The 26,749-nt window shown below is 39.6% G+C and overlaps 1 protein-coding gene across 9 annotated transcripts; it reads right to left on the bottom strand.

Moving 5' to 3' along the window:
- Positions 1–3,484: 3,484 nt before the first annotated feature.
- Positions 3,485–26,749, bottom strand: KEL (Kell metallo-endopeptidase (Kell blood group)). 9 transcript variants are annotated; one of them, XM_041471702.1, is made up of 20 exons: positions 26,130–26,742; positions 25,881–26,033; positions 25,413–25,513; positions 20,384–20,525; positions 18,844–19,047; positions 18,143–18,267; positions 17,059–17,205; positions 16,768–16,830; positions 15,616–15,804; positions 15,081–15,226; positions 13,716–13,839; positions 13,114–13,224; positions 11,998–12,096; positions 11,350–11,441; positions 10,824–10,952; positions 9,873–9,983; positions 7,705–7,772; positions 7,304–7,461; positions 6,420–6,512; positions 3,485–5,167 (listed from the first exon to the last, which is right to left on the bottom strand). In XM_041471702.1, the coding sequence occupies exons 3-20, from the start codon at positions 25,413–25,415 to the stop codon at positions 4,991–4,993; spliced, it is 2,181 nt and encodes a 726-aa protein (XP_041327636.1). In that variant the 5' UTR covers positions 25,416–25,513; positions 25,881–26,033; positions 26,130–26,742; the 3' UTR covers positions 3,485–4,990. The 9 variants fall into 9 exon arrangements, 7 of the variants coding, with proteins under 7 accessions (XP_041327636.1, XP_041327635.1, XP_041327637.1 ...); XR_005955469.1 differs by lacking the exon at positions 25,413–25,513 and adding an exon at positions 7,101–7,210 and having other exon boundaries at positions 5,033–5,167; positions 26,130–26,749; XM_041471701.1 differs by lacking the exon at positions 25,413–25,513 and having other exon boundaries at positions 26,130–26,737.

Raw genomic sequence — 26,749 nt, 5'->3', positions numbered from 1 at the left:
TCTGTAATTTTTTTCTATTAAAGACTATTTTTTTAATTAAAGTCTGTCCTCTCCATAATTAACATATATATATATATATATATATCCTTGCATGTGCTTAAGTCTGAAGTAACCATTATAGGCCCAGGATAACTATTATCTTGATTTGATGATCTAATTCCTGACCTGACTTTTGGGCATCTAGAAAAGGAATGTGAAGAGCTTGAATGAAAGGACCATTGATAATAGTAGAAAAGGGGGAAAAAACTCCACAAACAAGAAATGTCAATCACCCCCCAAGACTACCAAAAAAACCCCTCCAAACAAAACCAACACAAATGAAAATCAACACAAAACCAAACAAAATGGAAGTAAAATTCAAAGGATCTTAACATAAATCTGTACATAAATTTCAGAAGTATGAAAGAAATTTGGTACAGCAAATAATAGTTGGGTTTAAATGAGGGTTTGAAATAACTAGAAAATTGTCTTCTACACTACGTGCTGAAAAGTCATCATCAGAGTTCTAAAATGCAGTGTGGACAGAGATTTAATTAGAGTGGGCAATTTGGTCTGGCAAAGTCAACGGCAAGGGTTAATAAGACATGAGATGGGTTTTTTCTCAGTAGAATAGGTGCTTTTCAAGACGAGTTGTTTCTACATTGATGTTGTTAGATCACCATCTAGAGGTCATTTAAAACACATGCTTGTCATTCCACTGGATTAAAAAAAAATAATTTCTGTTTACTAAGGCTGTTTGAGCCAAACAGCACAAATTACTAATAATTGCTTAAGCACTGAAGTGGGAAATTCATTACATTTTCCACTTCACTTCTACCAGTTTTATAGAACACTTCTTGTTCACTTTCAGTTAGTTGTCAGCTACAGAAATATTCAGGATTAAGTGTGATTTTTTCACATTAGGTAGTGTCCTATTGTTATGATCCTATCCCCTTCATTCTCTTTTTTACCTTTCAGCAGGGACATACTTTTTTCCAATTATTCCCAAAAGCCTTCACACTCTTTCTTTGCTTTGGGGTCTTCTTGGCTACATAGGGTGAAAGTCCACAGTGTTTCTGCCTAACAGAATGCAACACCTTTGTATGTCAGATGGTGTCATGATGTCACAATGTGCCACAAACAAGACCGTGGTGGTAGCTATGTCCAGACTCCATTACCTGAAAAGCAGCAAGGAGCAAAAGTGTCTTGTGCTAGACAGCAAAACAGGATGAGGATTAATTCAACCCTGATAATTTTCCTGGGTTTTGCCATCTATCTGATGAGTTTGTTCCCGGCCACTTACTGCTCAGTAGCAGTGAAAAGTCAGAGCATGATTCGCACTGCCGAGAATGAACAGGAAGAGGAAAGCAGTCCAACAGCAGGTGAGAGGATGGGCTGAAGAGAGAGGATGAGAAATATGGGGCTTGGAGAGCAGCTAAGGGCAGGAAATGAGATTAGGTGTGGACACAGAAGAAAAAAATTTCTTTTTGTAAAAAGAAAATCAGAGGAGGTGCTACAAGATATATGTCATGGGGAAGTGGAGGTCAGATGATCCCTAAGGAATAGGGAGCCTGCAAAGGAGTTGGATATCAAGGCCACCCCACAGGCCCAAACAGACAGGCCTGGGGATGGCAGTCAGGGTCAGACAAGAGGTCACCAGGGAGGTCCATGATGTTGAGACAAGTCCAAGTTCAAGGAGGAATACCAGTCACTGTGAGGACCAAAGCTAGTGATGGTGCCCAGGGTCAGACACAGTCCAGTGACGGCCCAACCCTGCTCTCACACAGGGCAGAGGACAGGAGGGACACTCAAGTTCAGGCCAGCCATAGATGTTAAGGCCTCTTAGATCACCCACAGCCCTGACTGCAGCCTCCTGTCTCAGCTGTCCCCTCACACCCTACAGAGATCTGAAAGGAAAGGTCCAGGACACGCCTGGAGACCAGGGTGAAATAATGAAAGAAAATAGAGTCAGACACAGTCTCATGACTACCAAGCAAGTCTGTAGTGACAAGGCACATTCAAGGTCAAACCAGGAGGTCAATGTGCAGGTCAGGATACACAATAGCAGGGTCCAGGCACAGCTGTGATAGAGACAGAGCTGGAGATAAGTATATTTGCAGCAGACCACAAATAGAGATCTGAGACTCATACCCAAACTTAAATGCAGCTCTTGGACCCATGGAATTCAGGTAAAGGTTCCAGTGAAGGCTTTTAAGGGCTATTACAGCCTACTGCTAAAGTCATGGCCCTGAAAACATAAAAGAATGTATCTGGGGTAACTTTTCTAATGGAAAATACAGGAAAGGAGAAAAACATGAGATACAAAGTGGAGTGAGGGAAAAGCAGTTACTAAAAGAAAATATGTCAAAATCAGAAACACAGAAACAAGAAAAGGACAAAAGAAGCAGAGAGAGGAAAGAGGTATGAATGAAAAGCTGCTTGGGATGAAGGAGCAAATGGACATACAGTGAAGGTGAAGAGAATTTGAAAGTTTAGAAAGCAGAGAGAATAAAACAGAAGGGACGCAGAGGTAAAAAGGCTTCAAGTATGAAAGAAGTGAACAAGAAGAAAGCTGATGTTGTTCCCTTTTTCTCTCATTTACAGCCTGGGAGGAAATGGAGGAATCATTTGTGGCCTCATCAACAGGGGAAGGAATGGAGGTGATCGATATGGTGGAGCATGAGGGCTCAGAGACCCTGAGCAATTCAGCGGTGAAGGATCTGCTCTTGGATCTGGCTCTTCTCCTCAGGATTGTTTTTTGGGTTTCTTTATGCATGACCTAGAGCTTGAAATAATTTCTGTGATCAAGAACAATGACAATTTGAACATCTACCTGTGTTTCATGATCACCTTCTGGACAATACAGCTTTTCTTCACCAACCATATCCCAGGGAACTGAACTAGAACACTCAAGACAAGGGCAAGGACCTTGTGCACATACTGAAAGTGTTTTTTCCTTCCTTCTTTCTTGTTTCTTGAGAAACACAATAAATTCTCAGTAATTTTTCCTAAGCCAGCCTTCACGTCTTGCATTTCCCATATGTTCTTTGAGTAAAAACATCATAGCTAATAATAAGAATTAATTCCACTCACCAATTTCACCAGTGACCCTGTCTTTTAAACAGAATATTATTAAATTCAACATATATTGAAAGAACAAAAAAATAAAGCATATTCCAGGAAACTGTACCTACCCATACACTTAACAAGACAGGTACAAGAAAAGTTCTACTCCTCAAAATGCATATTGTCAGTACCTTTTGCTTTTTTTAAACACAATAAACACAAAAGCCAAGTAGACTCAGAACACTGAAATAATGTCTATATTACACACTTAGTGTTATGCAATGTTATTTGCTATTAGCATCTTAAAAAAACCTGTCTGGACATGCTGCTAGGGGAAAATAATTGAATGAGTGAAGGGAAGGAAGAGTATACACTGTTTAAATGGTAATGATAAGAACAAGCCTAATTTTGTTTATTTTATGATGGTAAATAAATCAAATTATTTTGAAGTATTTTTATTTATTACTTGTGAAGTCCATCTAAGATCATCAGACAAGTTGTGAACAGTACAAATACAGAAAAAAGATATAGGCCTGATGATAAAGCGTTTGCAGTCAAAGTAATTTTTTTTTTTCAGAAGCAAACACTTTATTACTATTTTTGTTAGTTAATGAAAAAAAAATCTCTGAACAGTCCATTCTTGGGAAACATTTTGCTGTATTTGTCAGTACTTGAATAGGATTAACACAGTTATTTTTAAAATGCTTACATTGATACTGGATGTTTCCACTTGCCATCATCTATTCCACAAACAATCCGCAGGCAGCCAATATAATAAGTAAAATAAAAATGTTCCCATAAACAAGAACAGTTTGAAGAGTACGCAAAAGGTATAAGTATTTTGTATACTTATTAACATCAGTAAAGTTTAGAACATTGGTATAAATTTTCTAATTATGAGACCCTGAAATAGATGTAATTATTACATTGCTATTAAGAATGTAGTTTAGGCACTTCTGCTACTCCAAATCATGTTGTTTCTTACTCTGTTTTTGCTCTAAAGCAAATTAATACCTAAAATTCAATTTCAAGTAGAAAGTAAAATCCTGCAACAGCTCCATGTCTCTGCTTGGATGGTAAATATTTACAAATGTAGGGAGAGGACCAGGTTCAGGATGCAGAGAAGCTCTTGGAATTCTAGTTGTTCAACCATCAGAAACTTCTAGAAACCTTTTTGACTCTCCCATACTGCATCCTCTACCATATCCTCAACCCTAGACACTTAAAAAAAGAGGATCTTGTTGGAAAAGAGAATCTGTTCTCAGCTGTCCAACTACCCTCCCATTAAAGGGGGAGCTTTCCTCTTTCTCCTTATGTTTGAGTTTTGCTGATGAAACAAAAACAGAGCAGAAAAGGCCTCCAGTAAACTTCATTATTAAGTCACCTTTCAGCCTACAAGCTGTCACCACTGTCTTTCCTAGCATCTGTCTCCATTTATTAGCAAAATAAAAGGATTCTTCCCTCTCCTGTAAGTTACACGTGGTTTGCACAGTAACCCATAGCATTTCCCCAAGAGCTATTTTAAGATATGAACAAGTCTTACAGCTCCTGTTTATTGACTTCCCCTTTCTACAGGACTGTGAGGCTGCTGGAGCAGACAGGTAAATGCACTAAACAGAGGGACTAATAATGTAACAGTCTTTCTGTTTACAACTCCTCACAAGCTGCTGCCTACTAGGAACTGGCCAGTCACCTTGCTGCCCTGGGACTTGTCACACATCTGGGAGAGAGCACTGAGAGCCTTGGAGGAGATTCCTTCCTTATGAGATCAGTTTAAGAATTTCCCTGCCATCAAATGCTGAGGAAAGGATAGCAAGAAAAGGAAGGAAAAGGAGTGAATAAGAGCACCCTGTCACCCTAGAGGCCCTGAGAAATGGTCATATTTTCATGTGTCAGGCCTTCCTCTCCCTGGGATCACATCTCTCTTCCTCCTCTTCCATGCGCACTACCAGATGCGGCATTTCTTGTCTGGGTTCATTGGGGATCCACTGGGACACTGGAAGCTCTTGGAAAAGTCCTGGCTATTGCTGACAGGCCCAGAGACACGAAGTGGCAAGGGACTGTGTGGATCTGTGTTCAGGGAAGACTGGAGCTTCTCTGGATCCTGGTGTCCACACATTGCCTGAAGGGAAGCAAAACAGAAAAGTCAGTTTGGCTGAAAGTCCTCATGTGAACAAGACTTAGGCTCCTCATGCCTCTCTCTGCACATGTCAGAGGGCGCTGGAGAAAACAAGGAAATGTGCATACGTGGCTGACAACAAGATTTTCTTGGGATTGGGAAAGGGATTGTTTTCCCTTTCCTTAAACTTCTCTGTCCCTATTCCACTCTCTGATAAGTCACCCGCCCTTGTTCTATACTGCATAGTCCAGAACACAGAAAATTTAGGCCATCCTGGCTATGCTCATGCAGCCTTGGGCTCTATCTAAAAAAGTGGTAAAAATGTCTCAGTGCCTAGATTCAGCTTCTTAAGTGAAATCAATGAGTGCTCATCAACAAAGGAGAGCACTTACACAAAATCCCATTACTACTCTAGAGACTTGGGAAGGATTATATGACTTCACTGGTGTTAAACTGGCAATCCAAGTCTTCATTCTCATGATTTCAGTCCTTTTGTATCGACAAATGATGCAGCTGCCATTTAGCATCTAAAATGCAAATCTTGCCACCAAGACCCAATAAGCTGGTTTTTTCCCACGCACCGCTCTGACTTAATAAACACACAAAACTTCTCCCTTTGCACAATTACAGTGACTTATAAGGATGTGATTTTTTGAGCACAGAAATCCCACCATCTAACATGAGGAACTTGGCAGCACAGCTATGCATAGCTGCACAATTTACTGCAGCTATCCATAGAAACAGCAAATTATGGGTGCATGTATTTCTAGTTCTTTGTCTCTAAATAACATTTGAAACACACTTTTTCACAATCAGTCAACAAGAGTGATGTGACATCCAGCTATGCACCATGATAGAGAAGTGAAGGAAGGAAGGGAGGGAGAGATGCATGACTTTTACAGTTAGATTTCACTTTCCCTGTGAAAGATTGCTCACAACAGCAAAAAAGTACTCAGAGCCTGGCAATGAAGCCGGCTTTCCCTGACACAGTTGTCTGCTACAACTTAATTTTGGTGGATTTCAGTGCTTTGTAAAAGATGTATTTGCAGACACGCCTTTTGTTAGCTTTGAGATCCATAACAGGTTATGAGCTGTAAATATGTTTTTTAGCTTCTAAATAAGGTTCTGGATCTCACAGAATCATTGGTCATTCTTCTGTGAAGAGGGGGGAAAGTGATTGAATATTGAGAAAGACAAACTGTAAAGGTGTGGAAGAAATGGAGAGTGAAAAAGACACATGATTAGAATTCATTACATGAGCAAAACTGAGGTAGAAAAGTTGATCGTGTGAAAGTCCAATCTTAGGTAAACCCTCTTCTTTGTGCTTTTTCAGCCAATTCTTATAGGCCTGTGGAGAGATAAAATGGATAATTATAAATCTTCCTTAGACAGTATCACAAGCTCATGTCTTCTGTCAATGAAATCTATCAATCTAATATATATTTAATAAATCGGCAAGTTTGTATCTCTCTCCTCATTCTGAGGCTCTCTGCTGCTGGCCATGCCCTTAATAAATCTAAAGTGGGAGAACACAACATAATTACTTTCCTTACCATTTCAGATGCTACTACACAGATATTGATATACACATTGTCATAGTATGTGGTAATTATACTATGAAAGAATGAAAATTATTTTTAAAAAAATCACAAATATTTGACTATAAATTAAAGAATTCCTACTTCCCAATGTTCTTAATGAAAGAATGTAACAAGTACTATTTTAGACCTAGGGATCTCACACCACCCTCAGCAGTTAAACTCTTGAAGTACTGCTGAAAACATTGTTATGGAGTCATTTTACCATCACACAAAATTCTGTTTCATGTCTCAGCTTATTTCCTCAAGTACAACATAAGCATATATACAATAGCATGCTTTTGTATGTATGATATAAACAGGGAAGTAAAGGTGGTGAAGGGGACAAGTTGTCTTACATGGACATATTGAGGCTATGAGCAAAGCTTTGTGAGGAACCTCTCTCTGGACTAACAGAGGACATGCTGGGCTCGTGCTCCACTGGCACAGGTGTGCAAGAAATCTGGAACTGGAGGGGGACATGGGAGAGAGAAGCAGCAGGGTAATCTTGTGTGTTATGTAGTGAGACTATGAGGTTGCAGAAGTGGGTAAATCACAATACCTGGTAGGCGATGGCGAGCCCTCCAGTGTCAGCTGTATTCTCCAGTAGTGTGAAGGTGCCATTGACATTAAAGCTGTAGCTTTCATACTGCTCAACCAAACAGTCTATAGAGCTTTGTAGTGCACTCCTGTTGCATGTAGGACAGCCCTCAGGCAACACTGTGGGGGAAAAAGTCCTAGAAGTAAAGCTATTTATGGCATTTACCTATATTCCTCATGCTAGTCACTGATTATTCCTAGTAGCCAGCATGGACTGATAAATGTTTTGCTTAAATTCGTCTACCTTAATAATATATGTATATATTGATGTAAGGACTAGGATTTCAGATCCTCTAAGGGAGTACCAAGTACTCTTCTAGGGGCTCTAGAAGAGTAAATGGAGACACCACAGCCAGTACCCACCATAACCATAGAATGAGTGAAGAATTTCATGTGCCATGAAGACCCCGATGGCTCCAAAATTCACAGCGCTGAAAAATAAAGATGAAAAGAGTGCTTTTGGAAAGAAAAAGAGGGCAAAGGAGCATTCTTTATACTGAGCACAACTATGTTCTCCACAGGAGCATTGTACTCTTGGACCACACAGAAACACTTTCTATGTATTGTCACTCAGGCATGTACAAGTGCAAATACATAGTCACTCAGACATGTAAAAGTGCAAATACAAGTGCAAATTAACCTAGCTATGCTTCAAATTGTACTATGGGCTTATTTTAAAGTATTTGTTGCTATTAAGCCATCATAACAATGAAGAGTCTATGAATGAGATTCTGCCTTTATTAGCTGTAATGACAGGTATTGTTGATGTTCGTATGTGTCTTTATTGAACCTCTACTGTCTGAACTGCTGCACAAACACCAACTGCAATGGTAACTATACAAAAGCAGGATGTTTGGAGAAGCAATCTTGCAACTTTTGTCTAGTGAGAAAGGACGCATCAAATTTGGCAAGGTAGATTAAAATCATGATGTTTTGACTGCAATACTCTGGTCTAGCATTGGCAACATGCAAGCAAGAGGCTGTCCTAGAAACCTCCAGTAGTTCTTTCCAAATGGAATTTCTATGGTTCTGTGCAATGAATTTACAAGTACTCTCACAAGGAAGATAACACTCAAAATACATTCCTGTTATATGACATTATGGGCTCATTCTTTCTTCCCATGCACTGATTAACACTGCTGAAGCATGAAATTTTTGTACTAGATCATTATTCCATCACTGGGAACTCAGTAGGAGCTCTATAGCTGCTAATTTGTAAATTTTACCCGGAGAAGCTGTGGATACCCCACCCTTGGAAGTGTTCAGGGCCAGACTGGATGGAGCTCTCAGCAACCTGGTCTAGTGGAAAGTGTCCCTGCCCATGGCAGGGGGGTGGAACTGGACAATCTTTAAAGGTTCCTTCTAACCCAAACCTTTTTATGATTTTATAACAATTGTACTGCTTTGCTGAGTTCTTATTTTAAAAATTATCCTCACAGTCACATGATTTGGCTTTTGCCAGTAAAGTTTAAACTCTGGAGCATCATCTGAGAAAATGCTATTGTACCAACTTACCAAAAGCTGATCAAGTTTTACTTATCAGTCTACTCAACTGAGGTGACAGTGAAAAAAATGTACTTTACTAACACTGATGCAAAAGGAACAAGAAGGCATAGACACATTTTCACAGAGAAAGAATATAGTGAAAGCCCATACCACTGGTAAAAAAATTTCTTTTCTACTATTCGTTTGAGATGTCCTTTTCTTCATACTATAATAAATTAATTAAATACTGCAAGCACTAGAAGATCATAATTGAGAAAATAATTCATTTTAACTGAAACATGTTTCTTTGAAACTTCATCCTCTTGCCACAATGTGAGCTTATTTTTCAGTACAATGGTATTAGGACAAGTATCTATCCACTATAGACAAAAAGGACATAGAATTATATGTTTACAGTCAACTATTTGGAGTGCTTTTATTATCAGAAAAAATATTGCTTAAGAGATCTGTTCCATATGATGAAAGAACAGAACCAGAGGAGTATGGTCTAGAGAAGTGTTGTTATTGCAGAAGACTCAGACTTAAAAATCTATTTCCTTAGTAGAAAGGGTTTCTTAAAAAAAAAAAAAAAAAAAAAAAAAAAGAAAAAAAAAAGATAGAAGAACTGTGATACATTTGAAAAAGACTTCTGACAAGAAGTTGCTCTGTGAGACTCCTATTTTCTCTGGGTTAGATTTCAGGAATCCTTGGAATTTAGAAAATGAGAGGCAAAGGTGGAATGTCTTCTTTGCAGTTAGCCTACATGTGACTTCTGCCTCTTTGCTCTGGAGTAATATCTTTGTGTTAGTTCAGTTTCACCTAGATTCTGATTTTGCTTCAGCAGAGTCAAAGATCACTCTCTCTCAGAATGCATCAAGCAGTATCCATCTGACTTAAAAAAAGATGGGCTTCCCCCCTTTCCTGTGTCTTTCTGGGATGCAGTGAGAAAAAGAAATTAAGGACAGACAGCCTGCTATGATTCCTCCTGGAAGCATGGTGCAGCCCAGGAACTACACTCAGCTTGCACCTCTGAAGCCCCTCCATACCTGGGAAACTCCATGTGGAAAAAAGGACTGCGGAACATTCCAGCCGGAAAAACCACCATGTGGTGGCTTATTGAATAGTATGAATGCACACTCCAGGGGTGCACATGCCAGCTAGAAGCAAAAAAAAAAAAATTAATTAGAGAATGTACTAACTCCTTATCTCACACTTTGATCCTTTCCTTCACTGAGCTTGCAAAAATAGCTCAACTGTTCACACAGCACGAGCAAATTATGAAATTCACATTCTCTAGAATTACAGGTGTTTGAAATTAATCTTCAATTGTTTACAGATGGTCAGAACTAATAGCTTAGTTTTCATAGACATTCTCCCTCACAATTTCCCTGTCAAGTAAATTAGGATTAGTAACCTCCTGTGAAGTCGTGCATAGAAGACTTTGCAGGAGGTGTACGGCCCTAAGCCCGTCTGTCAATGCTGCCTTCCTTCTGAAGCATCCTATGTCCTGCCTTTGAGGTGACTCCACCAGCATTCCTGTCATCACAGTGCCTTGCTGTTGGCTTTGTTAAAAAGTCCAGGAGAAACAGCTATCCCCCTTAATTAAGGGTTCATGGTCAAAAAAAGTAGTTTTTTTTCAGAGCTCTGTGCTCTCTTCACAATGGTGGGTACTTTGGTAGCATGGCTCAATGAAGGACAGCCTGCCAGGTTCAAGGTTTCTTTAAAGCAGGATGCAGCGATGCAGACTTGCAGCAACATTCAGAACTGGTGAAACTACTTTCAGAGGTATTGAATCCAACTCTACACACTGGCTCTCACCTGCTGTTCCTCCTCTTCCACAGTAAAAAAGAGATACAAACAGTTCTGAGTGACCTGCTCTAACTAATCCTGCTTTGAGCAGGAGGATTGGACTAGGCGATCTCCACAGGTCCCTTCCAACCTCAGCGGTTCACAGGTACGTGATTTTGTTATATTTTTCAGATCACTCTCTGACTTACTTTTTCTGTGGGTTATGCTGAAGGAGCTTCAGGTAGGAATTTTCCCTCAGTACTTTCAAGCAAGCCACCACATTGAGGAAAAAAGTGTCTTCATTTATCTCCAGCTGAGGGAAGAGACAGGGGATGTGACTGTCATAGGGCATAAGTGAGGAATTAATTGAATAATTGAGAAAAAGAAAAAAGTCCCATGGACCAAAAAGGGGTTAATAAAAAGAGAAACCAATGGGATACTTGTAGTTTTTTCTCTCCCATTTCTAAAGACCTTCAATTTAAGATGTAACAGGAGTGTTATCTGAAGGCAAAACAGAATATACAAACAGGTAAAAAATTACTTTTATCAGGCCACCTCTAAATAGGAGACAGTATAGGCAACAATATAGAAACAACACATAAAGCTTCTGTGGTCCCATATGTACCCAAAAAATGAATGTAGGAAATGTGCTGCGGAGGGCATAGCCTCTTTTGTAAGCAGACAAGACAGCAGTTGATACAGGTAAACTGCCAATAATGAGGCAGGCATGTTTACATTATATAGCTCACATTCTGGTATTCCAGGTTCACTTTGTCAGTCTGGAGTATGTGAGCTGGATAACCAATCTCCACTTGTAGTTTGGATACCTAAAATAATAACAAACAAAAAAAACAAACAAGCATACATAAAGAAACTTAATCAATAGGAGGCTTCACATTCTGCAAGTCCTTTTAAAGGCTATTTCTAACCAATGTAAGCACGATCTGTGAGTCAGCCCTTCAAAATGACAGCTACTCTGTTTCAAGAAGACATCTTGTCCTGCTGCTCTGCTGTCTCAACTCTGCGACCTGAGGTCTTAATGTTGTTCTATTATTTTTCTTTGTATTGTCTTCTGCCATTCAGCTTTTTAGCTCTTAACATTGCTAGATGTATAAAATTGAATTGTATCTCAATGAAATGAATTCAGAGTATTCATGGACAGACAACAACTGAGCTGCTCTATGCCTACCCATCAGTGTATGTACCCATGCATGCTGGCACAAATAAAACCACCTTCAATTTTTAGTGTGAATATGGTATCTATTTAAGACTGTGTGCCTGTAGCAGCAGGTAGGAATACATAAAGGTGTAGGTCTCTTCCATTCCTTCTCCAGAGGCTTCAGGGAAAGGAAGGCCTCAGTAATTTCTGCATTCTGCACTTACCAAGGCTTTAGCATTTTGGCGAGTCTGTTCATCCATCCACTCCACCTGATCCAGGCGGTCACAGAGGGCATCTTGGATCACAGAGAACATCTGCTCAGCCTGCCATGGAGAAAAGAAGGCATGGTCTCAACTGCACAAAAACATTTCTCACTCATAGCTACTATCTTCCCATGTTCTAGCAATTCAACCACAGAATAACTGGGGGAAAATTCCATTTTGTGTGTGTGTGATAAAAGATTTCATTTTCTACAGTGATTTAGCTTTAAGTTATCCGGCATCCAATTTTTACTCACAGGGCTCACCATTCTCTCCCACACACCTTTTCATTTGGCCTATCACAGTAACTAAGAGGGAGAAAATTCCTTCTCATTCAATATTGAATAATTTCTCCTCTTCTTGAGCAAAATGGAAATTCAGTATCCACAAGTATTTCTTGCTTGTGTCTCCCTTTCCAAAATTATGGCAACCTGAGTCAACCCATCTCAAAATTATGCTTTACTCATTAAAATGTATGCTTCCCTACAGGTAGTCTTGGTTTTCCTATTAGCTTTTCTTGGTGCTATTTACTCTTGTCACCTGATAGACTTCAAACTCTGCTAAACCAGGCGCTACACTAACTTTCCTCAAAAAAATAAAAGGAACTCTGATCACCACAGGATGAAAAAAACAGCTTTTCCACACTGCATGCAGGTGGTTCTTTTTACCGTGGATCCACTCAGAATGTTTTCATATGATTGCTTAGTGTCTTTGCAATTGAAAATCTTATTGAGATAAATCACACTGGTGATGAATACTGTTAACACTGTTATTCCAGGGAGTATACAGAGATTGCATGCATTTGTAGGGCTGTCATAGCTATTGGTGCTGCATATATGACTTTTCTAACAGTTGAGACAAAGATAATAGCTGGTATTTAGCATTGATTATTCTAAAATTACACCAATGTCTTGTTCTGACATATTCCCAAAAAAGGAGGGGAAATGCATAAGCAGAGGAACAAAAGGTAGGAAACCTACAGATGATTTTGCTGCCTTGATGTGGTCTTAAGGTGGCATGTCAAAAAAAGAAAGAGGTGAAGCTGAACTCTGCTTAGGGGTCAAGATGATGAATACCTACAAATTTCTTGGTCTGCTCAGGAAAAATTTCTTGCACAATCATCTTCCCTAGGACTGGCTCAAAGAAAGAGCTGGTATCAGTCAAGCACTTCCTCCAGCGCTCAGCTGGGATCTGTAGGAACAAAGGAGTAGAGACACATGAGAATGAGGACAAAAACTAGGAAATCAGTAAAATGATATATAGATCTGTGGACTATCTAAATTGACAGCAGTGAATAAGTAATGTAGTTCTATTTAAGCTACCACAGTAAACATTTCTAGTAAAACATTTATTTCCTTATGATTTACTCTACTTACTTTCCCTCAAGATGCAGATTTGTATATTAGCAGACAAAAAGCCATACAAGAAAAGTGACCATCTATATATTTTTCCCTACTCCATGATACAGTACACTCAGCTCTCTAAACTTCTGAGGGTCATATCTACTAATACATTTCTTTTGAGAAAAAAGAAACACTTAATGACCATGGGAGAGTAGTTTTTCTCCCCAGATCTAAGAAACTCCATTCATCTAAGGAGGTATCAAGATAACATTCAGAAGGCATGAGCTACAGTGTTCAGCTGTTGGGGAGGCTGAAGAAACTGATAAAAGGCTAACTCACCATTCTAGATCCCATTTTTCCATAAAGGATCTTATACAGCTCCAGGCGCGCACCTTGGAATTGACTGTCAAGGGCTGGGGAGAGATTCCCAACCAGACAAACAATCATATAAATGTGAAGGACCCTGTAGACAGAAAATTGAAGGCTGGTAACCATAAACACAGAAGCAAGGTAAGTGTCAGAGGAGTAATTTGAGAAATCCTAGGAACCTGAACAATGGCAACAAAACTCTAAACGGAATACAGCTGGGGCTGTCAAAGAGGGATGATTGACATGAGTTGAATACAGAAACTCCCCAAAACACTGTGGAGACTTAAGGGGTAACTCTCTGCTGGGACACAAGATTCTTTATGGGAAGCTGGAGAAGGATACTTTTTAGGACTGGGTGAAACATATAGAATATTATGAGAGGTCTGTGGGATTATGTAAGATTTATGATGGCATGTTTATGGGAAGGACTAAAGGCAGGGAAAGGGAAGAATCATAGTGGACTGGGAGAATATATGTGGGAAAATGGAGAGGAAAGCTGATAAGAGGGAATGGTTGAGTGTAAACTTGTGCTTGCCAGGGTGTCTGCCTGACTGAGCCCTGCACATGGTAACCAGGATTTGTCCTCCTAACTTATTAAATGCTATTGTTAAGTAACATTCTACTCACTGTGTGTGAAGATGGAACTGAATGCTGGAGAGATGACAAGTCTGAGTTGACTGCTGGAGGGACTTTGGATCCAGCTAGCTTCTGAAGAGAGCAGCAGTCTGAGAACTCGCTATTGGGAATACTAGTGGTTGGGTGCAGCTACTGAAGAGACCTGATAGTATAGGTGTCCTTGTAACAGGAAGACACCAGAGTACCAGCAACCAAATTAGGGCTGCAAGACTCAGGGGATCATATCTTCATGTGATATAGACAAGGGTAACATCAGGAGATCTTGGCCAGCTTCTTGAAAGACTAAATACCGAAAACCAGCTATTGGAGTGAGCCACATCATGTGTGTGCACACACATATTTCCCTAGTATAGACCAATCCAAATCAGGTGGAGCTGAGGAATAGAATCAGTCTGTGTCCATGTTGGTATGAGTACTATGGGTGGGTGGGTGCCAGTCAAGACACTGTGTTCTCTGTCTGTGTGATACACATAAATGTATTATTTTAGATGTGTGTTCATACATGGTGATGCATATACAAACCTATTGAGAATATATGCTAAGCCATAGCACTGGCCAAACCTGTGGATATAAAGCCACAGCAGCTTTGCTATTGTTAGGCTACTGGATTCAGCAGCCTCTAATCTATTAAATTTATGGTATTTGAAGAAAATATTTCTTGGGGCATGAACAACTGCAACCATAGATATTGACTCCTACCTTCCCTTGTGCCATTTCTCGATGAGCTGTGACATGTTGCTTAAGTAATCCATGTCATGCACTGCAATTGGCTGAGAGAGGTTTATTGGCACAGGATGGAAGACTGCCTTGAGACACGCCAGCCAGTCAATAGCAGGTGCCTTTTCCTGCAAGTAAAACAAAGCTTACATGCTGAACTATTAATCTAAACTGGCTCACAAGAAATAATAGGGAAACCAGGATAGTCTTCCAAACAATGTTAAGAGGTACTTTCCACAAGTTAAATTGATTTTATAATGTGCATCTTGAAGAGGAGAACTGACTTTTTAAAAGGGAATTAACACTGGGGAGGGGAGAGAGTTGTGGGCTTGAAAAAACTCTGTCAGTAAAAGACCATAAGTTACTTGGTTATTTAAAGCTCAACAGGCTCCAAGTGTAATTTGCAAGACAATGGCATTTAAACACAGCATCTCATATCTCTTTTGATCTGGATCTTCACAATGAAGTCATGAATGCCACACGTAACTCTGTTGCTCAAGCTTTAAGGCACAGATACCTGTAGCTCCCTAATGGTAGTGTGAAAGAACAGCATCCCCCTCTGCTGTCTTTTCTGCAGTGGAGTGACAAATCGCTGGAGGTTAGAAATGAAGGACAAGGTCAGGGAAAAGGAGTCAGGGGAACCATCCTCTGACCTTCCAAGTAGGACCCCCAATTTCTTCAAATATGAAAGATACACACGGAGAACCTGCAAAACAGAGCATATCTTCAATGGAAGATACATGACCAAAAATTAGTCACTCTATACATCCCTCCATCCACCCATCTATCTTGACCATATAAACTTCAGTCTTTCAAAACTACTGCAGACACACCCATCCCTAAAACTGCCTTCTTGCTGCAACATCCTTCTGTAATTATTCATGTGGAATATGCTTTGCCAAGTACAGCTCCTCTCTCAGTGAACAACACTGAATCCCCAAAAGTTTATTTTCCTCACAGCCCACAATTACTTCAAATACTAGAATAATTTTAGAGATGTAGGCCTGCCATCTCTGGAGTCAGAGGAGAGAAAATCAGTGATATAATGACACAGTATTTTAATGGAGAGAATATGTCAACTTCTTGTTTCTATTTTCATGAGGTTTCAGAGGAATGCTTGTGATAGCTCAGGAGTTTTTTGAGGATTTTTCTGAAAGGCTCAGATTGAGAAACTGACATAACTCAGTTTTTATGAAGTTCAGAAATGACAAAGTTCATTTTGTTACAATGTCCCAAGGTCAAAGAACTTGTTCCCCCAACATATGTTCAATCACTTTAAAATAAGCTGAAAAATGCTAGCTATCCCTCCCTGCAATACACAAATTTTGTTATAAAGCCTTATTTTGGACAAAAACAATTTTTTAAAAAACATTCGTTCAAGGCAAAAACTAAAAGGAAGCCCAGGTTCTGACTACTTAGCAAATAGAAATTAGAATTGTAATTATAACATTCTAAACTAGAAATTTTAATCCTGTCAGCTAAAATGGGTTACATTTTACAATCTATCCTCTGGAAAAGTTGAGTTTCATAAAGAATTCTTTCTAGAGGCATTTTCAGAGGTCACTGACCGTAACCCATGGAAACAGACCACTCTGAATCAGGAGGCAATTCAAGGACATCCCTGCATCAAATAGCTATTTTTACCTTTCTTCAGCCTCTGATATGTTACCTCAAGATAATTTTTCTCTTTGAATTCACTCTCAAGTGGAATATCAAACTCAGGATGGTCAATCTGCAAAAAGGAGTAAAGGAAAAACTTATTATTTTCAGAAATGTAAATGGGAGGATATTTTGGTAATTTCTGTATCATGGAATTTGAAATGCTACTAACTTGCTTTTACTTTTGGAAAATGTTTGCTCAGTTCTTCAGAGAAGGACACAGGCTTAACTTGAGCAAGTCTTGGTCTGACTTTTTACTCACAGTGCTTCCTTGAAAATGCTCTTTCTTTAGCACACTCACCTGAATAATATTGGTCTTGGGGTCAAAAGGAGTAGGTCCCACATGGACTCTAAAAAATGGAAAGGTGCTGTATCTGCTCATGAGAATCTGAAGAGTTTCATTAAAATCTTTTGTTTCCCCCACACCTGTGTTATGCCATCCACCAACCTAGAGAAAGACAGAAATGCTGCAAGTGAGAAAAACTGGTTGGATCTGTACTTACTTTTTTTTTTTTTTTTTTTTACACCTACAAGTTCAGTCATTGTGGTAACTGAGAAGCAGCAGAGCAAAAAAGCACCAGGGGAAACTTGTGAAGTGTTCTACATACCCTACTGGCTTTAAAATGACCTGACACTTTCCCTTAAGCAAAGCAATGAACTGCAAAATGACACAAGGAAAATGAATTGTAATTAGCAACAGAGTAAGGTGTGCGGAAAAAAGTGCTGGATAAGCAGGAGACAGGAAATAGGTCTCATTTTTCTAAAGTTATCTGGGAGGACAAACAGGGATCAGTGGTTACTGGTCCCACCTCTCTTACAAGCAGATTCACAGGTGGGCCTGTAGTCACTGTTCCTTTTGCTGGAAGGTTCTGCACCCTCTTTTGACACAGTACATAAATGTTCTTTGCTGGAAGGAAGATGTCCAGCCCTCCCTGGCACCAAGAGGAGTCTCCCAGAATGGAAAGAGAAGGATTTTCTCCTTTAAACAAGCTCTCCTGGAAGCCTTGACTACTGAATGATCATCTAGTTTTAGACACAAAAATTTCATTCATTTGCAAGTTGCTCCCCAATCTGTGAGTCAGATCCTACAGAACCAAACTTCTGAGATTAAACATAATCCCTCTTGTAGGCTTGATTTTTCCCCATCCTTAAGTAATATATAAGGTTATGAGGAGAGATTCAGGTACCTGATGTCAGAAAATCAGTTCTTGAAGCAGCATTTAAAGATAGAAGATTTACCACTTGGAAGACGTGCTGTGAACCATGACTAGGGTCAGATTCTACGAAAGTTACATCATGTAGAACTATATGACCACACCTGCCCACTTTTCTTTTCCCTGCAGGAATTCTCTTCCTAAGGGAGAGGAAACAGCACAAATATTTACCTCATTTAGGAGGTCCTTCAATGGCTGAGCTCCTTGGGATTCTATTCGTTCAGTATCCATGCAGGAACGATAAAATTGTATTGCTTTCTCCTTGGCTGAGCCTCTTATCCCAGACTGTGGACTTTCTGAAGAAAAAAGTAGATTTAAAATTTTAAAAAGCAATTAAAAAATAAGTTGGGACAGCATTAGAGCAGAGAACAGTTTTAAGAAAATACTGTACTTTGATCCAGAGCATTTTAACAAATTTCCCACGGTGACCCAAAGCGAGAGACCTTCTAGCACCATGATTCTTCCTGAGGCCAAATATGTGAGGTTTTTTGCATGGAAACAGGAGCATAACAGGAAGTTGGTGCATATCTAGACTTCAGTCCCCCATGGAGACAGCACACATCACCAGAGTGCATATTCAGACTAGCACAGCAACAATGGCCTACTTTGACAAGGTAACAGGAAATGGTTTGAGTTGCTGTCAGAATTTAAAGTGTGACTTTCATCTGTTACACTTGGCAAGAGGAACTAAAATGTTTAAAATCCAGCTACTGTAACATGCCATGCTCAAAAAATAAATCTGTACCTGTAATGATAGAAGAATGAAGAGAGGGGACTCAGTCCCTGTTAGGAATGATTGTGCTCAGTCACTACTACTGTCAGATCTGACCGAGGCAGATGCTGAAGGTAACACACCAATCATCTGACCCTACCTAAAAGCCTTTTCAGGATCAACAGGTTTTCTTCCAACAACACATCAAATACGTTTAGTGATTCTTCTCGGGTTCTGCTTGACTGTTTGCCTTCCCATCTGCCACAGGCATATTTGTAGAAGTTCTCACAGGGGTTAACAGTGTCATTCCTAGAATTCAGAAGTCTTTCCAACAGAGCAGGATCTGACTCAGCATCACAGGGTCCTGACGAGGAAGTATATAAGAGAGAACTGAGAAGTAACAGTGGAGAGTGAGAACAACTCCAAACACAAATCTTTTAGGGGACATTTACCCCAAAAGACTTATTTTGGTATAAACTCCTCTGCATGCAGTGTTGAATTCTTTGTAAGGTATTGCTGAATGTTGAGGAAGTGTATTCTCTCTTTCATATCCCAGGAAGATTGTCCTCTGTTTGTACTATCTAGGCAGCCACAGGTTGGATTATTCTGCCTTCTCAATGTCTTTCCTCCGAATCAGCCCAATTTGGCCACATGATAAACAAGAAGCTACTGATGGTGTCAATACATGATGCAAGAGAAGGACATAGCACAGAGAAAGGAATAAGATTAAAACATGGGTTTTTTCAAGTTTGGGAAACATTTTTTCAGCATGACATTTGTGAAGAGAGGATAAGGATATTTCTAGAAAATCTTGCTTTGATCTATAATTTTCTTTTTCTAAACTGCTTCAAATTGCTGGGTATGCATTGTCATTTTAGTTCAGTATCTTATATCAACATCAGATCAGATCAATTATTTACTGAAATAATCCACCTGTAAATCAAGGTAAGACTTCTCATACTATGGTTTCAAAGTTGACATGGGAGAAGGCAGAGTGGAAATGGACTAAATCGAACATTTTCCTTGGTCTCTGCAGTCTCTAACATATAACAAGAGCTAAAGAAAAAAGCTAGGTAAAGATTCAGCAGTGCTTATTTTGGAGCAGGGAATGTCTGTATCCATCAATATAAATGTACCTACTGTTTTGAGCTTTCTATATGCAGAGATATTCACATGAACCATTCTGCAGATAGTTCTTTAGCAAATTTGGAAGGTGAATTAATGTTTCTGGACTGTAGTCACAGCTTCTTCATTAGCAAGAAACTCTGACTTTTGCTTTTCCTCTTTGACGGCACTGATCTGTGCTAGCAAACCAGGACTAGACTTAAGTCAGAGACAGAAAGGCAAAAGAGGAGCTCCAAGTCTCAGATTCAGTTCAGTTTCTTGACTACAGAAAGAGCAGAACACATTAATGAGGTGCAATAAAATATAATGCTGTTCTCCCTCAAAACTGGGCTCAAGCATATTAAATAGCAGGCAGAGGAGGACAGATGGGGACAGATCTCTCCCCACTGTGACTCAAGGAAGAGGTAGAAAAATGTACCTTTTTGACAAAAGGTGCTATGATTCCTGGAAATTCTGAAAGTCTGGTTCTTAATACTGATGTTGAGCTTAAAACACAGTGGAGGCAGGCAAGAGAGAAAGGGATCTTTAAAATGGTGTGGATGAGGAAGAATGGAAAAGGATATCTCATATTATACCTAGAGCACAAGTCATCACAAGGTAGGTGATAAGCAGTGTAAAGCCAAGGAGAGTACTGAGAAGAACCGCACACAGAAGTAGGCTTTTCCCCTGAAGGCATCGTTCTTTCTTTGCACCTGTTCTCAGCTCCTGGTCACAGGTCTGAAGAGACAGAAAAAAATCAAGAAAGAAAAATCCATATTAAGATTAGCACTAATAACATACTCCATCTCCCACCTAATCTACTAGAAAATCATTCACAGGACTAGTACCAAAACACCAATAGTCATCCAAGTCATCTACATGACTGTACTCCCATGGGCTTTCTCACTTTCTTCATTCACTTGTTTTTTTCAAGCTATAACTGTTGCACAGTGTTATGAATTACTCACTGAAAAATCCAGCTTGCTATGAGGAGACTTGTCCCTCCATGGTTCATTCCAGTTTATGGAATCACCTTGCATATACTTCCTGAAGATACCAAAGCCTTTTTGAGTCTATAAAGATAATAATAGGATGGCTAGGACTGGTGGTTCTTTATTCTGCCAGGGTCTGGCAATCTGAGCACTAATTTCAGATCTTTCCTCAAGAAATAAAGTACTACATCCAAAGCCCTCTAGTCCAATTCAAGTGAGAGAAAAGATTTGTTGTATTCTACAAACTGGAGTAAGCTGTAAATCGCTGAGAAGATCTTACATAGAGATAGACAGATTTTATGTCACTTAAATTTAGTTTTCTTCATAATCTAGGTCTGTGGTTTTTGTCTGTGGAACAGGCTAGGGACCTAATGAGTACACCTTCTGTTTTAGATATCTGTTTTAGGATGAGCTGAAGCATTCTCCAGAGCTATTTGTCCTTTTCTCTGTTGGCTGCAAAGGAAGCTAGAGGACCATCATAAGATACACCCCTAACATCTACCTGGATATAGTTAGATAATATGACATTTTCTCTCCTTCTGCATACTTTGATGTACATAACACTGGAGAATAGCAGTTTACGAAAGAACAGACACAGGAATGCATGCTGGTAATATATAAAGAAAGGGAAAGAACTGAAAAAAAATGAAAAGTGAAATGACCGGAGTATACAGGGAGAAAAGGGTAGCAGAAGGGGGGAGGACCATCATAAGATACACCCCTAACATCTACCTGGATATAGTTAGATAATATGACATTTTCTCTCCTTCTGCATACTTTGATGTACATAAGATTGGAGAATAGCAGTTTATGAAAGAACAGACACTGGAATGCATGCTGGTAATATATAAAGAAAGGGAAAGAACTGAAAAAAAATGAAAAGTGAAATGACTGGAGTATACAGGAAGAAAAGGGAAGCAGAAGGGGGGGAAAAAGCCAGAAGATAATGGAAAACCTCAGCTGTAGCAAACAAGGAGAAAATCTCACAGCTGTGAAAGCTGATGGAAGTGCTACTGGGAGAGTCCTACATGTCACTGTCAGGGCCTGGCCTGTACTGTCCCCACAGACTCAAGTTTAGCTCCCTGTTCTGTCCTGATTCTTTGAAAAAAAGAAATCTGTTTGATAAACCTTGTCAGGCCTTGGAACTCTCTCAGGCAAGAAGCAGCCTTAGTGCCCATGCCCACTTCTTCACTTGGCCGTCTGCAGCTCTCCTGTGCAGTCTCCATCTGAGCTCTGCTGCAATGGCAGCCATGCCTTTGTCTGGACAGGCATCCCATTGATCTGGATCCTGATCATCACCTACAGACTTGATTCTGCAGGTTTGCCCTTGGACCTGCCTCCTCACAAGGGACTTGCCTGGCAACCTACACTCTTGGTTGACCCTGGGCACTGTCACCAGGCCCACCTTACACCTCTCATGCCCATACTGAGGGGTGCACCCCTTGCTTTTGAAGTCATTGCTTCTTGCCTGCCTTGTCATGACTCTCAGGTTTCAGATTGTCACCTCTCTTCTGCCTTAGCTGCTCCCTTACATGCAGCAGCTAAACTGCATTTGTCACCACTCTTGGTATCTATGGTCTTTGCCACAAAACCAGGAAACATGGATCTTGACAAAAATCAGAAGAAATGGAGCAAAATCTTACAGGAATTAAGTATGTCACAGTATATGCCCCTTCACCTAAGGGAACATTAAGGAAATGAATGAGTCTGCTGTCAATCATCTGGACTAATATACTATTTACAACTTCTGCACAAAAACATTAATAGAAGGGAAAACAAAAATAAGCAATAGAAAAACAGACCTCATAATTTTAAAATCTTTCAAACGTGAATTGTATTCAATCTTGAATAAAAGCCTCTCAAAGGCTTACTCAACTCCTGGAAATTACTAACAAGAGTTGAGTGCCTAATGCTTTTCTCCTTTAAAATCCTATTCTCCTGACTTCTTCAGGAAGGATACAGAATATCCCAATGGAGAGCAAGTACATACAAGTGACATTAGAAGTTGCTAGATACAGAACATGATCATACTGGCAAAATACAGTGTACAAACTACAAAGGAGGAAATCCAAATTCCTTTCATAAGTCCCTATACCAAAACATTTGTTTTACTCCGGGAGTAAGAGAGTAAGTGTCACAAGAGTACAGCAGGGAACTGAGTGAAAGAAAACTAACTTAGCTGGTAAAGGAAACAGGAAAACTATTCTTTGGCGTGCAAGCCTTCATCTCTCACCATTTAGGAAAGAGAGAGTGATTTACATTCACAATTCTCCTGACTTCTCTGCTGCAATAAACTTATTGTTTTTAGCATAGAAAATCTAGCTATTCCTACCATGAAATAGTCACAATTATTTGGTTTCATGTTATGAGAAGACATTTGTTTCTCTCTTTTGAGTCATAAATGGCATGATGGTGGAATACTAACAAGAAACTGGTATTTCAAGACTGTCTGTTGAATTTTTGGTTAACAGTCGGCCTTTTTCAGGCCTATGCATTATGTTTATTTTGAAATGCAAAATGCATCAAATAACAGATTTTAAAAAATCTCCAAGAGAAACAGCACTGCCCCCCTCAAATCCCCACTGTGAAACAACTAGAGAAGTACCTGGCTGAGAGCAGCATGCCCAAAATAATAACATAGCACAAAACAAACGACAGGGGAGTGGAAATTGGTTGTGGACCTCTACATAGAGACTGGATTATGGTCTGTGTTATGTGAACCAAAAGCATAAAAATCGTTCTTGAAACACTTCACCTTTCATAATAAATGCCTTTCTAATCTTGCCTCTGTAACTGGGGTGGGATTTGAGAGAAATTGTGGACTTATATAAACAGATTAAAAAAGAGGAGGGCAGTCATATTTAGTTCTCCCTTATGTCTTTTCCATGACAACAGCTTAAACAAATCTAGATAGACAAACACCTGCTTTTTCAGTACTCTTACACAGATCCTGACCAGAGCAAAATCCCTGTCAGATTCTTGATCTAGAATGAATTTTCCTTTTATGCCACAATGGATTAAGTGGTTCACAGGCACTAAAATGCAGACCCCTTCCTAAGCCAGTGATTCTTGGCCAAGGCAGAGGTGTGGATTTAACTAGATGAACCCAGAGGTGGCACACCAACACTTCCAGGGCACAGGATACGGGAACATTACATAGCTTACAGGAAACAGCAGCGCTTTATTGTGGCATGTTTTGAGACCTGGTTTCTTCATCCAGCATGCTCCATATAAAGATACAAGTGAATGCTTTGAATGTTTTGAGAGACCTGGTTTCTTCATCCAGCATGCTCCATATAAAGACACAAGTGAGTGCTTTGAACAAGCCAGTGGAAAAGGACAAAAAGGCTTCAACATCTGACAGGGTTTTCCCTTATAGGCCTCACTTATGGGTGAGAAGAATAATCAGTATTAGTGTAAAGATGAGTGCAATTTCCAGTACAGTTTTAGTTCTTTCATGTTTTTAAGCGTGTGCAAATGCTCAAATCTAAATGGGTTCACTATAGCTAAGTGAGAACAAATGGCTGTAAAATCACTAAAAGATTAATTGTAATAGCTGTAAATTATAAAAATTTATGACTTTATATTAATGTACTATGTGTATCATCTGACTCAAATGCAACCATGACTTGGGATAGCGTGACAAGTACTGTTATCACTAAAGCAAGAACTGTTTGATACAACTAAATCAGCCAAAGCATTTGATTTTCCTTGAGCATCTCCTTCTTTCTGTTTGTGAGCTGTTCCTGAATTCTGAAGGGAGGTTGAAGTTACTCTGCCTAATTCTTTCTCACCTTGCATTTTTACCGTGTTTAGTGCTGTTACAGAAAAAGAAACATCTAGCTTTCATGAAAATTTAAAAAAAAGAGATCAAAGAAAGAGAGAACTGAAGTTATTTTTCATAACTATTTACCAGATAATGTAGCAGTATTGTTTTTCAGCCAGTAGATTATTCATGAATTACTGACTTTGGCTGTTACCCAAATCATGTTTATCACATTACTCACATGGATGGCATATTTTCAGACTAATACCCCAATATCACAAAAAACTTCATTTTCTTAAATTTATCTTTTGTCAGCAAATTATTTAAGCACATAAATGGAACCCATTAAATGCCATTCGAGAAATATTTTAGCCTGTGTTTGAAATAGAGTACCTGCTCACTCACATGAAATATGAAACAGAAAGGTTACTGAATTGTGTTCTGGAGTACTAAAATTGTAAAGCAAAACCATGGCCAACAACTAAAATTATGATTACAGTCTGATCTTCATCACACAGAAATTTGGGAATGGATATACAAAACAAACATTTCTGCAAATTCTTCAACTATAAAAATGCGGACAAGATAAATATAAGTGACTGTTTGCATTACAGCCACAGTCACACTGAACAGATCTCAATGTAAGAACACACACACGTTTCAGTGTTTGCATTATTTTGTAACATAGAACACTTCACTTATCTCTGTTGCCCTTGAATGTTTTGTACTTTTTTAGCAACCTTGAGCTAACAGTTCAGTTCAGTGCAATTTGTCTGTAAATATGCAATTAAGACTTTGCTAGCTATTTATATAAGACATCAAAGCAGAAAAAGGACACCACACTACATGGGAAGCAATTAGGCTCACCATGTCATTCTCACATTCCAAAAACTATGCCTTGTTTATCCACAACTATTTGTAGGAGGGAAACTGCACATTTCTTGTAAGTATTTTCTTATAATACCTTGCTGAAAAAAATGGAGAAAGAATAAAATATGCCATTGTTATTTTTATTATTAGTGTTGTTGTTATCCTTATTACTACTACTAATAGTTTTACTATTACTATTATTACTTGTTGGTCAGTGCTTCAAACAGTTCTCAGAACAGCCATTAGGGTGACTAACAGGAAGGGCAAGAACCCCTAAATCATAACACCATATCCCAAATCATTAATTCTGAGACCCAGACAAGACCTTTCTGGATACAAACTGTGAAAAACTCAATTACCTCAGTCCCCCAAGGCAATAAGCAGTGTAGCTATGAAAGGGGAAGGAAAAGCAAGGTGTGCAATGAAGGTCCCTCAGCAGATTACAAGACAGACCCATTTCCTTACCTGTGGAACAGTGCTCATGCTTGTCACCGAGCAGGCTTTGCTCCTGCAGCTACCACAGTTGTGAACTGTGTTTACTTGGTTGCTATCAGTCTTCTGTGCCCACACACTCTGCTGAGTTCAGAGGCAATCTCTTCTTCCCAGCTTGGCTGTTTGCTGTAGGGAGGAGAAGTGAGAGGAAAAGCTCAGAGACAAACACACTTAGAGAAAATGGGAGGGAGGGAAACAGTGTTTCTGTAACTCTCCACCCACCTTCTTAACACCTCTTCTTCTCATAAAAGGATCATTTTTTTTTCCTTTCTGTGTCTCTGTGACCCACCTAGCTCTCTGTCTCTTGGAGCTCCACCGAAATCTTTTTGAACAGAAGTATGTGATTCTCTATCTCCCTCAGCCTCTTCTCAGCTATTCGCTGTTTCTTTTCTCTCCAGCAGCCTCACTATCCTGCCCACCCAACAAGCCTGTTTTGGCCTGATATTCTCCCTGCCACTAGCCTGTTTCAACCTGCTGCCGCCTTGGGGCCCGCAGGCTTCTGCCTATTGCTAGATAGTGTCGGCTAGGGATCCTAGTGCTCCTCCTCCCACGAGGAAAAGCCAAGGTGCTGACTTGCTTCTTGCTCTCGCTCTCTCATCTGCGCCCTAGTGTCCGTTCAAGAGGCGAACACATCTGACTTCTTCTCTTTCCCATTAAGAGGCATGAAAAAAACCCCATTAATTACTGATTCTATTTACAGTTGTTCATTGCTTCTTGGAAGATGGCCAGCTTGTGTGTCTTTGTTTATTTAAGAAGGAATATTGGGAAGATTTGGGAGGGAGGTTTATCTGCTTTGAGGACTGGGAACCCAGATTACTTCTTTGAGACATTAAAAACAGTAG

This window comes from Pyrgilauda ruficollis, unplaced genomic scaffold (assembly GCF_017590135.1).
Source record: "Pyrgilauda ruficollis isolate IOZ18807 unplaced genomic scaffold, ASM1759013v1 scaffold274, whole genome shotgun sequence".
Classification (NCBI taxonomy): domain Eukaryota; kingdom Metazoa; phylum Chordata; class Aves; order Passeriformes; family Passeridae; genus Pyrgilauda; species Pyrgilauda ruficollis.
This window is presented reverse-complemented; position numbering and strand designations above follow the sequence as displayed.

Bases quoted from the DNA above. Each gene is read 5' to 3' on its own strand.
- KEL (XM_041471701.1), bottom strand. The intron at 19,048-20,383 runs GTATAATATGAG...CTTCCTCGTCAG, and splicing joins TGTGATGACTTGTGCTCTAG to GACCCTGTGATGCTGAGTCA. The intron at 7,462-7,704 runs GTGGGTACTGGC...TTTCCCCCACAG, and splicing joins TCACTCATTCTATGGTTATG to TGTTGCCTGAGGGCTGTCCT.